A 14688-nucleotide genomic window follows, 5' to 3' on the forward strand; every position below is an offset into this window, starting at 1 on the left:
GCATAACAAAAACACCAGGCATGACAGAAAACCACCAGGCATGACAGATTTCATTTCATTTATTTATTTATAAGCTTAAAGACCACATGATGAAAATTAGCTTAAAGCTAACTGTGAAGCAATGCATCAAAGAGTAAAATTCATTTTTAAATATGCAATTTTTAAAATGTGGCCATAATTTTACTTTGGAACGTTCAAAGAAATGAACAAACTTATTCACCAGAATGTGAAGAAACAACAGTGTTGACAATACGTCAGAGACGTCTCTGGGTCGTATAGCAGAGCTGTCTACTGCAGTTAGCATGCTAACCAGCTAGCCGCGGCCCCACCTGTCTGTAATATGACTTTGCACCACTAGAGGCCCTGTAGTTTCAGCTGGGAGATAAAATGCAAGCGGCGAGTTTGCTAAGTTTCACAAGCTGGAAACTGGAAAATACAAAAGTACACCTTCTGAAGTCAAGTTTCTGTTTTTTACGCAGCTGGACACTGAAACTGATATCCATCAGCCTCTGGGGAAGACGGTAAACAAACACATTCACCTTGTCTGAATCACACCTGCATTTCACTGTTGTGTTCCTGTGAATTCATTTCTCAGTTCATGTGAGTCAAGGCTGTCGGTGAAGCAGCTCTGCGGCTCGCTGAGCGTCATCGGCTCTGCAGCATGCAGTCAGCAGGCCTGCCAATCAAACACAGTCACCAGGGAGCTCCACCTGTGTGCTCACAGACAGGCAGGGAGCAGCATGCAGATTAAACAAACACACCCCTCCCTTCACTGCCTGCTGCACCACATGGGGATGGAGATATGAATTATTCACACACACACACACGCTCACACACACTTGACACGGACATGAACAGTGGTGGAAGCAGGATTCAGATCCTTTATTCAGTGAAAGTACTAATGTCACATTATGAAAATACTCCAGTACAAGTAAAGGTCCTGTGTACTCTGTAAGTATTGGCAGTAAAATATTCCTTGTCAGTGTTACTGCTGCATTACTAGCAGGTTTACTGCATTTTTTACTTCTGAAGGTTGAGCTCATTTTAACTACTTTAGATACTGTTGGTCAGTTTCATCTGCAGCAATGTACACAAAAAAAAAGCTTTCAAGAGCTCAAAAAGCACCCCTAAAATAATTGACTAACATGTATCATTTATCACATCACTCATTGTTGAAATTGTATTATTGTTAACGTTCTTTTAATCTGAAATCTTTGGCGGTAAAGCAACAACCGGAAGACCTTTATTCTGAAGGAACGGGAAATCTTGACGCCGCTGTTGACAGTTTAGCTAACAGTGCTAGCACCTAGTTGCGTCAGATGATTTGAGTGCTGCTAAGTCCTCAGTAATGTCTCATTTTTGAGTTCCTGGCGTGAAGACATCCTTTAGACGGATGAAAATGTTGACTTAATGATGAACGACGAGCACGAATCGAGGTTTGAAAAGTGACTTCGTTGTCAGCTAATGTTAGCTTCGTCGCTACCTGCTGGCGTTAGCTCTCGGTTGCCTGACAACAGAGAGGAGGCTAAACAAACCGTGGCTCACAGCTAACGGGGCTGGCGTGCGCTGAGAGGTGGTGTGGTGGCGCGTCGTATAAACATTTAGGTGTGTGATTTTTAGCTGGTAAACTGCAGATCATGGCGGAAGACGGCAGACGTGGGGGTGAAGAGGACCGCAGTCCCGGAGCAGCTCATCAAGTGTTTGTAGTGATGGAAAGTTTGCTGGAAAAGTTGAAGATGCTAAATTTTGAGGAGGAAGTACTGGCCAAACACAACATGAAAAATCTGTCCAGGTGAGAAATAACTTCGCACTGACAAATCACTAACTAGCTGAAGCTTTCGGCTCTCAAAGGCGTGTGATATTATTTTTACTAACGTCACTTCAAGAGTCCTCCATATGTTCCCAGCTCGAGCAGATTAATACCAATGCCTGATGAGTGAAAACTCGTACATTGCAGGGTCGAAATTATTTGTCACAATTCCCTAATTTCAGTTGTGGTTCTGTAAGTGCTGAGATTTAACATTAGTGGCCTCTCAAGTTGCTTCTTTTGTCCAACCATCAGTCCGAAAAACAAAGACTCTGCATTTACAGTCATGACACAAACAAACAGCACGTCCTGACATTTAATAAGCTGGAACCAGAAAATGCTTGACTTTTTTGCTGTTAAAATTCCTGAAATGATTCATCTACGATTTGATTAAGAGGCTCAGAATGACCATGTTGGGAGGAATGAGATTTGTCCTTCCTGTCACCTCCTGACGATCTCTTCTCTGTTTTCCCCTGTCAGACATTACTTAGTCTCCAGTCCACACCTGACGTCCAACCCGGGCGAGCAGTTCTACATGTTCACCATCATCGCAGCGTGGCTCATCAACAGGGCAGGGAGGCCGTTCACAGAGCCTCAGGAGTATGACGAGCCCAACGCCACCGTGTCCAACATCCTGGCCGAGCTCAGGGCTTTTGTGAGTGATGCTGAACCCTCAGTTCTGTCTGATGGCACTCAGGGTGTCTGTAATGATCCTGATTGTTAGCTGCTGTTAGTGAGAACTCAGAGATTTGAGAGTATGCGGGACTTATTTGATGCATTGCCATGTTGGTCAGGGTGTTAAAGTGGACTTCCCGCCCTCCAAACTGAAATCCGGTTCAGGCGAACACGTCTGCTTTGTGTTGGACCGACTGGCTGAGGAGGCTCTGAAGAGGAGGGGTTTCATCATCAGAAGGTTTGCAAACATTTCTCTTCTTCTCACCTCTCTAAGACTCATCTAACCCTTCCTGTCTTACTCTTGAGCTCTCATTTGTTTTTATTCTGTTGTGGGTTCCTTCTCAGAGGCTTTGACTATGAAGCTGGATTTGTGCTTAATGAAGTACCTATAGACTGAGGTTGGGCTGCTGTACAACCCGTTTTGAAATGAAGTCAAACAGACTGGGATATGATTTTTTTACCACGAGGTGTCAGACTTATTTCAGCAGATGCTCCCATTCAGCTCATGAATCCATCAGGACAATTACCAAAACAAATCTGGTTAATCTGGTTAGTTCGTAGGTTGGACTGGACAAACCAGAAACCTACCCGACTCCATTTCAGGCTACATTATGATAACCTTTGTCGACTTTTTGAATTGATGACTGCCTTCGTGTGACGCCTTTACAAGATTTCCTTGCTCACAAAATATTTTCAAAGTTGTGTATTAAATGTTGTGTCACATCATCCATGAGTACATGAAATAAACAGAACACAGCTGCATAACTGCTCAGGGTCTGAACCTCCACAGGGAGGCTTTAACCTACAGGGTCACATAGGGAAGGGAGCAGGGGCATGCAGAGTGTCTGCCTTTCTTTGAGGAGAAACTGATTGTGCCTTTTGACTTTCCGTCCCTTTTCCTTCTTTCCTCCAGACCAAGCTACACAACAGAAACCACAGAAGAAGAGTTTGTGACAGAGGACAACACAGAGCTCACGCTCAGCAAAGTAGAGGAGGAGATGATCGTACGTGTCCCAAACGTTTTCCCAATCACATCCAGCTGAACTACTCTGTTTTATTATGAGAAACGCTGTTTGTAACTTTTTAGAGACATTTTGTGACTCAACAGGTGACTGCTGGTTAACAGTTTCTGTAGCAGCTATCAAAACACAACCTGAAACCAGGTCAACGGGTGTCCAACGGATGCAACAGATGCAAACTCTAAAAGAAAGCAAATTAATGCGTGTGTGTTTGTGTTCTCAGGAGGAGCCTGATGATGAGGAGGAGAACGTGATGGACCTGGAGGCTCTGAAGTTACAAACCACTCGCACTGTGAGCTCACCTTGAAATGTGATGCATTTAAAGGCTCTGAGATTACCTGATGAATAAATACTTTTCTTCATGTTGCCTGCACACGTGACACACGTGACTGACGGCTTCCCTTTGAGCCAGCCTGAAACAGGATGTTGAACGCCCTCCATGTCTGGAGATTTGAATTCTTCCTCATGAAATGATGAAACTATTCGTGTTGTTGTTTTCTCTGACAGGAAGCAGAGTCATCCTCCAAACCAGAAGACATTCTGGAGTCGACGGTTGATACGGCGGAGTGGAACCTGGAGGTGGAGAGAGTCCTGCCACAACTCAAAGTCACCATCAGGACGGACAACAAGGTATTAGACATCATTTTGATGTCTCAGTGGTCCCTGAAGGCAACACTCTGACACCGTTAGTTCTGTCACAAAGCAGATTATTGTAAACTTTTACTACTTGACTACGGCAAATACTTACTACTGCAGTATAGTGATAAACATTATGGATCTGGCAGTAAGATGAAAGAACATTTGTGGACATGATGACAAGCTGTTTCCCAGCATGCTCTCTGTTGTGCAGGACTGGAGGATCCACGTGGACCAGATGCATCAACACCAAGACGGCATCAAGTCCTCACTCAAAGAGGCCAAGGTGCGTTCACTGACCTGGTTCAGTAATAACCGCAGTGATGACTCGTCAGCTGATGTGTTTGTGTGTGTGGCTCCACCTGCTGTTTGATTTTTTTAATTACAGAGAACAATCTACATTCATTATGCTCTGCACACTTTTTAACACTTAACTTTCAGTCTGTGTACCTCACTGACATGGCAAGATACTCCAAAACTGCCTCTTATGAAACTATCAGTACGCAGCAGCAAATATTATTTGACTTATTTTCACTTCACAACACTCTTGTCATTTGGGGAAATGAAAGTGACAGCAGGATTGAGTTGCTGAAACCTTTCATAATGTCCACTTCTGTGTCTTGACGCCATCTTTGTGTGCCCGTCTCTGCAGAGCTACCTGGACAGACTGCAAGAGGACATCGGTAAGACCCTTGAGAAGGTGAGCAGCAGAGAGAAATACATCAACAACCAGCTGGAGCATCTGATCCAAGAGTACCGCAGCGCTCAGGCCAAACTCAGTGAGGTAAACAAAGTCACACCTGATGCTTGCTTCAGTCAGCAACACAAAAGGACTGTCTTTCATCATGAGTACATATACCGCCATTGTACTCAGATGATTCTCATAGAAAGCATATTATCTGTACCGGATGCTCGTTTCAACCGTGTGCTCGCTCAGCCCTCGTTTGCATGAAAGCTTAAGGAAACGTTAACAGTCACATCTAACACTGCGGTGGCCAACAAAACCAGGGAGGCTTGATGGCGCCGCATTGCAAACATTTTTCTTGTCTTTATCTTGTCTTCCACACTCCTCTTTTATCTGTCACTAGATTGTGATGTCAGATAAGGTAGACACTGCACTGTAGGTAGACAGAGGAAACTCAGATATTCTCTGACATAAATATACTAGCAAAAAACTATTTAAAAAGTTTTTGCAGAGGAGTTGAGGAACAACATCGCTTCACTTTAACCTGAATAAACTGTACTTAGAAATTCTCGTGATTTAACCTGATTAATCATCATACAGTCAGAGGCATTATTGAGACATTAGATAAGAGACATTATTGTAAAGAATTAATATTGTTAAAGAATTTCCCTTCGGGGATAAATAAAGGAATTCTGTAATGTTGGGCCCGAGTAGAAGAAAACAACTGACTGATTTGGGTTTATTCTTGTAAATTTTAGATTTTAGGATCTCAGATTGTTCTGTTCTGTTACAGGTTTAGATTTCATGCTTTTGCCATCACCTCTTTCATATGTGCTTTGTAAATCTGAATCAGTTTGTTGAAGACATATGTTCTCCACCAGGCGAAGGAGTGCTACCAGCAGGCCAGTGGAGGTGTGACAGAGAGGACCAGAGTCCTGGCTGAGGTCAGTGAATGCATCTTTCAGTTGTATCACTCTGCAGTCGTGTCCACATGGAGAAAGATCTCCAAGACTTAGAAGTTCAAATTTGTTGAGAGTTTGAGTTTCTTGGGTTTTTCCACTTTTTTCATCGGTTCTCAGTTGTTGGGTAAACTTCTTAAAGTGTCTAAAAGCTTTAGGTAAAGCTTCTGTCTTTTGTTGATGATCTTTTGTTTTTAACTGAGAGATTAAACATTTTATCAGTAATTGTGAACAGGCTGAGAATCAACACGTCGCCAGAATAAACAAATGGTGACTGGCTGTGTGTGTGTTCCAGATCAGTGAGGAGCTGGAGAAGGTGAAGCAGGAGATGGAGGAGAAAGGCAGCAGTATGTCTGATGGAGGTGAGACTGATGACTGAAATGTTAGCTGTTTGGTGTGTCTGTGTTTGGTACTGACCGTCTGTGAGCGTGTTTCTCTCGCAGCTCCGGTGGTGAAGATCAAGCAGAGTTTGACCAAGCTGAAGCAGGAGATCGTTCAGATGGATGTGAGGATTGGTGTCGTCGAACACACGCTGCTGCAGGCCAAACTCAAAGAGAAGTCCAACATGACACGCGACATGCACGCCACCAACATCCCCGAGTTAAACACTTTGTCAATTTAACGCTTTATCCTAAATATCACTCATGACTCATTTTTCATTTACGGTTTAATTTATTTGTGTATATGAAGATAAAATAAATTTTGCTGATAATTTCTGTTTTTGTACGTCATGAAAGTGAAAAAAGTTATTTAACCTGACAGACCACTTGGCTGGGGGGCTGAAAAATGAAGCCAATGTGGTAGTTCTCAAAACTGCAATTCCTCAAATGGCCTCTTGAGGCTGGCTCCAAAAGTCAGTAAGCCCTCCTGTTTACAATTCACTTAGAGTGACAGGTAGCCATTAGCTGCCTGTTAGGCTTCATCTCAGCTAATTCGACTCAATGAACTTAACCTCTCAGCTGTGTTTGTGGTGTTGGTGTCCTATGGAGAAATTTTCATACAAATATCAGTTAATTAACATTTTGGTGTGCGGTTAATTGTACTAATATACCTGAGTGGAGGGAGGGACACTGGTGTTTCAGATTAACAAGTGACTCTGTTAAATGGGCGACATGGAACTGGTGAGTTCTTGTGGACAGAACCTGGAGCTTCTGGAGGTATAAACATCGGAAGTCCAGGAGAGCACAAAGTTTATTTTAAAACTAGGGCTGGGCATTGGTTGGTTGGTGCTGACAGTTGTTTTGTCGCGCATTAACGCAGTTTCTTTTATTATTATAATTATTTTTAAAGTCCATTGCTCACTAGCTAAGTAACCGTTGCTCACTTGCTCACTTGATGCACGATTGATTGTGGGCGTTCATTAATTGATGCGTTAATGCAATAATAACGCGTTAACTTTCCCAGCCCTAATAAGCTGCCGCGTTAACTTGCCCCGCCCTATTTAAAACCTTTGGGATTAAGAATGTAACTGTGATTCTCGCTTATTTGACTGATGAATGGAGGGAAATGTACTTTACTTCATGGACATAGAGAAGAGACTGGAAAAGAGAGGGGATAAAAGAAACAAAGTGTCTGGTGAGTTCTGAGTCCAGTCAGAGGCTGAACTGAACACAAACACCCACACCCTCAGTATCTGCTATTGCTCACTATCTTTCATGTAATATACAGTAAGCGAATATGGCTTTTTGGGTGAATAAACATGATCCCACGTAAAGATCGCTTTGCTTCACTTTCTGTGTGGGTTTATTTATTATGCAGTCTACAACGTGAACACTGCTAACCTGAGCCAAATCTACAGATGATGTCACGTTTGTTCCATCCACAAGTTATTATATGGATTGTGAGAAACGTGATGAAAGATGGCCTGTTTGTACAGCATATGAATGATATACTGGTTTGAAAACATGGGGTCATTTTGTCAATAACATGTTGAATATTGCTAGAAAATAGCTAGCTTTCCAGTGAGAGCAAGCACACCATGATCAGGAAGACAGAATGTTGACTGTTTCCAAGAACTTCACGGTCACACTGACGTGAAGGCTGTGTTCTTACCAAAATATTTCACCAAGGATGGATGAATGTTTTAGCCAATTTAACCCATCGTCACTTATCTTTCACAGGGTTGTGTTGGGGCTGTTGCCTGTCCCAGGTGAGAGGCCCTGTGCTGACATACAGAGAAAAACAAACAGTCACACCCACATTCACACCTACAAGCAATTTAGAGTCACCAGTTAAGCAAACCTACAAGTGTTTGGGATTGTGGGAGGAAACAGCTGTAGGGAACCCAGCACAGTTTTTTATTCACTTGATCATTACTGCAAGAAATTGTGAAAAACATGACATTAAATTATGATCTGAGTATCATATTTTGAAGTCCAACAGTTGTCACTGTTTGTTGTAAGTGACAGAACGCAAACATCTTCTCTGTGGAATGCAGTGAAACCTGAAATCATCTTTTCTTCTCTCGAACACAAGCTCCACCCTTTCAAGATATTTCCTTGCTCCTCCCCTTTACAGATCTGTAGATGTGAGGGCTGATAGACCTCATTCAGTGCAGCAAGTGAACGACAGCAGAGGGAGAATTGATTCTGTCTGTTCAGAGAAAGTGAAACTATTTGACACTGACTGAGAACTGCAATGGCGCAGCAAGAAAATCCACTGGATCAACGAAAATTCTGTTGTTCGATCTGTCTGGTTCTACTGAAGGAGCCGGTGACGATTCCCTGTGGACACAACTACTGCATGAACTGTATTAAAACCCACTGGGATGAAGAGGATGAGAGGAGAATCCACAGCTGCCCTCAGTGTTTGCAGACCTTCACACCGAGGCCTGTCCTGATGAAAAACACCATGTTAGCAGATTTAGTGGAGGAGCTGAAGAAGAAGACTGGACTTCAAGCTCATGGTTCTCAGGAGAACATGTGCTCTCGCCATAATGTGGTGATGAAGATGTTCTGCCGTACTGATCAGCAGTGTATCTGTTATCTCTGCCCTTTGGATGAACATAAAGGCCACAACACAGTGTCAGCTGCAGCAGAAAGGACTGAGAGGCAGAGAGAAGTCGAGGTGAGTCTACAAAACATCCAGCAGAGAATCCAGGACAGACAGAAAGAAAAGGTGCTTCAACAGGAGGTGGAGGCCATCAGTCGCTCTGCTGATAAAGCAGTGGAGGACAGTGAGAAGATCTTCACTCAGCTGATCCGTCTCATGGAGAAAAGAAGCTCTGATGTGAAGCAGCAGCTCAGATTCCAGCAGCAAACTGAAGTGAGTCGAGTCTTGGAGCTTCAGGAGAAGCTGGAGCAGGAGATCACTGAGCTGAAGAGGAAAGACGCTGAGCTGAAGAAGCTCTCACACACAGAGGATCACACCCAGTTTCTACACAACTACCCCTCACTGTCAGCACTCAGTGAGTCCACACACTCATCCAGCATCAACATCCGTCCTCTGAGATACTTTGAGGATGTGACGGCTGCTGTGTCAGAGCTCAGAGACAAACTACAGGACGTCCTGAGGGACACATGGACAAACGTCTCACTGGCTGAAGTGGATGTTTTACTGCCACAACCAGAGCCCAAGACCAGAGCTGACTTCTTAAAATATTCACGTGAAATCACACTGGATCCAAACACAGCACACACATGGCTGTTATTATCTGAGGGGAACAGAAAAGCAACAGTAATGAGAACGTATCAGTCTGATCACCCAGACAGATTCACTGGCTGGTATCCTCAGGTCCTGAGCAGAGAGAGTCTGACTGGACGTTGTTACTGGGAGGTGGAGTGGAGAGGGAGCGGAGTTCGTGTAGCAGTCGCATACAAGAATATCAGCAGATTGGGCGGCTGGAATGAATGTGGATTTGGACGAAATAATAAATCTTGGTCATTATATTGTGACAAAAAAAGGTATAATTTTTGGTACAACAATGTCCAAACTGCTGTCTCAGGTCCTCCGTCCTCCAGAGTAGGAGTGTACCTGGATCACAGTGCAGGTATTCTGTGCTTCTACAGCATCTCTGAAACCATGACTCTCCTCCACAGAGTCCAGACCACATTCACTCAGCCTCTCTATGCTGGACTTAGACTTTATTATCGTCAAGACACTGCTGAGTTCTGTAAACTGAAATAGACAGAAGTCATTTAATGGGCTGTGGGTTCAATTCTGTTTTAATTCTTCAACTCATTTTGTCTTCATGTTTGTTGCTGAGATTGTTGTGGCGTCTCTTCACTGCACTGAGATCAGCTGTCAGTCAAACATTGTGGGCGGAACTTTGACACCTTCTCACTTGTTCTGTAAAGGTTTGAGTTTCTGTAGCAAGGAGAAGAAATGTTCTTGCTGTCTAAATTGATGTAGAAATGAGGTACTGTGGGGTATTATAGAAGTGTAATTATCAAAATCAATAATAATTACAATCAATAAGGAGATCTCTGATTATTTTCTTTCACATAGCTGAGATTCTGCTTAAACAAACTGATTGTGTGGTTGAAATGAATCTGTACATGAAATCACTGAACGAGTCATTTAACAGCCTTCACTGTTGGGACGTGTGAACAAATCGAACATTTCTATCATGAATAAACACACATGAACAAAGTCTTTTCTTCTTGTCTTGATTCCAGGTTATCAAACTATGAAAGAAAAAGGTTATTGTTACAACAAGACTATTTTATCCCTTGTTTAAACCACTACGTTATTGCAGTAGAAGGGTTTGAGCGCCCTAAGGATCCTAGGGGCCACGTTGTCAGGGGTTGTTTGCCCCTGGTAGGGTCTGCCAAGGCAGATTCGCCCTTGGGGAAGGACCAGGCAATGTGCGGTTCACAAAGGCCTCTATGAAGAAAAACAGTGACAAATGTCCTATGCTTGTAGGGTTTTCAGTGCCCTGCCCTGGAGCCATGCTTTTATCCATCTCAAACTCCTCCCTCTGTGTGATTGTTCACATTTGGTTACAAGTATTTCTATGTTGTTTCATCAGAATTCACGAAGTCAAAGGCATTTTCACATTCACAAACACTTCTTACAGCCTGAGAACTGTGGTGAATACTGTCTGTAACGCAGAAACTCTTCTGTACCATCTTTCCCCTGTGACCTGAATGCAGCACCAGTGTTGCAGGCTGTGATGTCTATGGACAAGCTGACACAGTGTGATATTACATACATTTAAATATGTCTTTACTGATGTTGCTTGGAGTTGCCAAAGGCTTTGTGGAGTTTCCATGTCTTCCTGTAGGTGAACAACTGAAACGTGAAAACTGATTAACACCACAAGGGGGCGTCCTCGGCCTCCTAACCAGGGACGTATTGGTGCTCATTTCAGAACATGTTTACAGGCTGATAAAACCTGTATATATGGCACCTTGTGACACACCTGTGTTCAGAGTTGCTGCCTTCATTAGAGACTGTTTGGCTTATGATTCTCACTGACTGGAGGCTGGACTTTGGTTTGCCTTCCTTTTTTACAACTTCAACAACGTGAGAAGGAGATTAGACAGCGTTTTAGGTGGTCCATGACAGTGTAGACTTTTAACTTCCTGTTGTCTGTTAGCTGTCTTCTCATCAGTGAAATATGACTGAACAGCATTTGAGAAAGAGTCGGTGAATCTCCAAAGCCTCAGGAGCTGAGACGTATTTTACAGCTAAAATGTTTTCAATTGTGAAGCAGGTTTTGACTGAGGTCTTTCTAAATGAGGAGATAACGTTCAGATTCAAAGAGCTGCTTCTCTTCCTGAAATGAACCAAAGCTCAATGAACCCTCCTCCTTCTTCCTGCTCTCAAACACAGTCAGCTCCTCTCTGTCCACATGTTTCCTGTTCCCTCCCCTTCAGATCTACAGTTTGAAGATGGGTGGAACCAACATGGTGGTGAAGTGCAGGAGCTGACAGGCCTCATTCACTGCAGAGACACATGTTGTTTAGATCAGAGCTCAGACTGGTTTCACTTTTGATGAAGTGAAGGTCAGACAGTTGTTGTCACTGAGAGGTGAAATGGCGCAAAAAGGAGTTCAGCTGGACCACGAAACCTTCTGTTGCTCGATCTGTCTGGATCTACTGAAGGATCCGGTGACAATTCCCTGTGGACACAACTACTGCATGAACTGTATTAAAACCCACTGGGATGAAGAGGATAAGAGGAGAATCCACAGCTGCCCTCAGTGTAGGCAGACCTTCACACCGAGGCCTGTCCTGATGAAAAACACCATGTTAGCAGATTTAGTGGAGGAGCTGAAGAAGACTGGACTCCAAGCTGCTCCTGCTGATTCCTGCTATGCTGGACCTGAAGATGTGGCCTGTGATGTCTGCACTGGGAGAAAACTGAAAGCCCTCAAGTCCTGTCTGGTCTGTCTGGTCTCTTACTGTGAGAAACACCTCCAGCCTCACTATGATGTGGCTCAGTTTAAGAAACACAAGCTGGTGGAGCCCACTGAGAAGCTCCAGGAGAACATGTGCTCTCGTCATAATGAGGTGATGAAGATGTTCTGCCGTACTGATCAGCAGTGTATCTGTTATCTCTGCCCTGTGGATGAACATAAAGGCCACGACACAGTGTCAGCTGCAGCAGAAAGGACTGAGAGGCAGAGAGAAGTCGAGGTGAGTCTACAAAACATCCAGCAGAGAATCCAGGACAGACAGAAAGACCTGAAGGTGCTTCAACAGGAGGTGGAGGCCATCATTCACTCTGCTGATAAAGCAGTGGAGGACAGTGAGAAGATCTTCACTCAGCTGATCCGTCTCATGGAGAAAAGAAGCTCTGATGTGAAGCAGCAGGTCAGATCCCAGCAGCAAACTGAAGTGAGTCGAGTCTTGGAGCTTCAGGAGAAGCTGGAGCAGGAGATCACTGAGCTGAAGAGGAAAGACGCTGAGCTGAAGAAGCTCTCACACACAGAGGATCACACCCAGTTTCTACACAACTACCCCTCACTGTCAGCACTCAGTGAGTCCACACACTCATCCAGCATCAACATCCGTCCTCTGAGATACTTTGAGGATGTGAGGGCTGCTGTGTCAGAGCTCAGAGACAAACTACAGGACGTCCTGAGGGACACATGGACAAACATCTCAGAGGCTGAAGTGGATGTTTTACTGTCAGGACCAGAGCACAAGACCAGAGCTGACTTCTTAAAATCATGTGAAATCACACTGGATCCAAACACAGCACACACACAGCTGTTATTATCTGAGGGGAACAGAAAGGTGACAAGAATGGAGGAACATCAGTCTCATCCTGATCACCCAGACAGATTCACTTTTTGGCCTCAGGTCCTGAGCAGAGAGAGTCTGACTGGACGTTGTTACTGGGAGGTGGAGTGGAGAGGGAGAGCAGTTTGTGTAGCAGTCGCATACAAGAATATCAGCAGATCAGGGAGGGGACATGAATGTAGATTTGGGTTCAGTAACAAATCTTGGTCATTTTATTGTCACAAAAAGAGTTATAGTTTTTGGTACAACAATGTCCAAACTGCTGTCTCAGGTCCTCCGTCCTCCAGAGTAGGAGTGTACCTGGATCACAGTGCAGGTATTCTGTGCTTCTACAGCATCTCTGAAACCACGACTCTCCTCCACAGAGTCCAGACCACATTCACTCAGCCTCTCTATGCTGGACTTAGACTTTATTATTGTGGAGACACTGCTGAGTTCTGTAAACTGAAATCAATCAATCAAAATGAAGTCCTTTAATGGGCTGTGGGTTCAATTCAGATCAAAGGGGTCATAAAAGTCATCATGATGATAATCAATAAGGAGATCAGTGATTGTTTTCTTTCACGTAGCTGAGATTCTGCTTAAACAAACTGATTGTGTGGTTGAAATGAATCTGTACATGAAATCACTGAACGAGTCATTTAACAGCCTTCACTGTTGGGACGTGTGAACAAATCGAACGTTTCTATCATGATTAAACACACATGAACAAAGTCTTTTCTTCTTGTCTTCATTCCAGGTTATCAAACTATGGAAGAAAAAGGTTATTGTTGCAACAAGACTATTTTATCCCTTGTTTAAACCACTACGTTATTGCAGTAGAAGGGTTTGTGCGCCCTAAGGATCCTAGGGGCCACGTTGTCAGGGGTTGTTTGCCCCTGGTAGGGTCTGCCAAGGCAAATTCGCCCTTGGGGAAGGACCAGGCAATGTGCTCATGTGTGCACATGTGTTCATTCCAGGATATCAAACTATGGAAGCTTTTGGTTCCTAAAGAAAAGCAAACCCCACACTCAGCTTTGATACGAGCAGGCCTGTTGCACTGGTGCCGACTGTCAGGCTTTCACTTTCCTCAAAGTGAAGCCAGTCTGAGCTCTGATCTAAACAACATGTGTCTCTGCAGTGAACGAGGCCTGTCAGCTCCTGCACTTCACCACCATGATAAACTTGTCTAGAGAGTTTCAGTCATGTAAGTTTGTTTATATACTGCTTAGAAACTATAGGGGGTGTTAGCGCCCTGACACCCCAGGCCAGTGGATGGCCAGTGGTGATGCAATTGGTCGGGCCACACCAGGGACGTGCAGAGACCTCTGGTGGGGCAGGGGCTCAGTTTAGCAACCTCAGCCCTGTCAAAAGGGCACTTTGAATGTCCATCAGGAAAAGGGCAGGTGCCTGAGCCCCTGTAGCCCCCCTTATCTGCACGTGCCTGGGCCACACCCACACCGCTGGCACGTATTGTCCCACGTCTGCAGCTTTTTGGACAACTGAACATCTTGAATGGGTGTGAGGGTGTGATTTCTCATTCTTATGAGGAGTGTAGCTCAAAGTGTCACACTTCTCATAAGGACTGGAAAAGCAGAGCATTGCAGTCGTCCATCATGCAGGCAATAAAGGTGTGAAGTAGTATTTCTGTGTTGGATGGACAGAGAAACAGCCGCACTGTGGCAGTGATCTTCAGATGTTCCTAATGAGACGCCTGCTGGTTCACGTTACTTTTCTC

At 44.2% G+C, this 14688-nt stretch overlaps 3 protein-coding genes across 3 annotated transcripts; all 3 read left to right on the forward strand.

The window, feature by feature from the left end:
- The first annotated feature begins 1239 nt into the window (after positions 1-1239).
- On the forward strand, positions 1240-6507 carry ift57 (intraflagellar transport 57 homolog (Chlamydomonas)). Its single transcript, XM_046407806.1, has 11 exons — positions 1240-1792; positions 2288-2462; positions 2602-2720; positions 3396-3486; positions 3725-3793; positions 4009-4131; positions 4352-4423; positions 4790-4921; positions 5704-5766; positions 6077-6143; positions 6225-6507. Exons 1-11 carry the CDS (start codon positions 1638-1640, stop codon positions 6401-6403), a joined length of 1245 nt encoding a protein of 414 aa, XP_046263762.1. The 5' UTR covers positions 1240-1637; the 3' UTR covers positions 6404-6507.
- Positions 6508-8284: 1777 nt separating this feature from the next.
- Positions 8285-10372, forward strand: LOC124069076 (E3 ubiquitin/ISG15 ligase TRIM25-like). Its single transcript, XM_046407805.1, has one exon. It carries the CDS (start codon positions 8419-8421, stop codon positions 9904-9906), a length of 1488 nt encoding a protein of 495 aa, XP_046263761.1. The 5' UTR covers positions 8285-8418; the 3' UTR covers positions 9907-10372.
- Positions 10373-11549: 1177 nt separating this feature from the next.
- On the forward strand, positions 11550-13685 carry LOC124069075 (tripartite motif-containing protein 16-like). The gene has a single exon (XM_046407804.1). The coding sequence runs from the start codon at positions 11760-11762 to the stop codon at positions 13446-13448; it is 1689 nt and encodes a 562-aa protein (XP_046263760.1). The 5' UTR covers positions 11550-11759; the 3' UTR covers positions 13449-13685.
- The last annotated feature ends 1003 nt before the right edge of the window (positions 13686-14688 follow it).

The sequence above is a fragment of the Scatophagus argus genome, chromosome 13, assembly GCF_020382885.2.
Source record: "Scatophagus argus isolate fScaArg1 chromosome 13, fScaArg1.pri, whole genome shotgun sequence".
NCBI lineage: Eukaryota > Metazoa > Chordata > Actinopteri > Scatophagidae > Scatophagus > Scatophagus argus.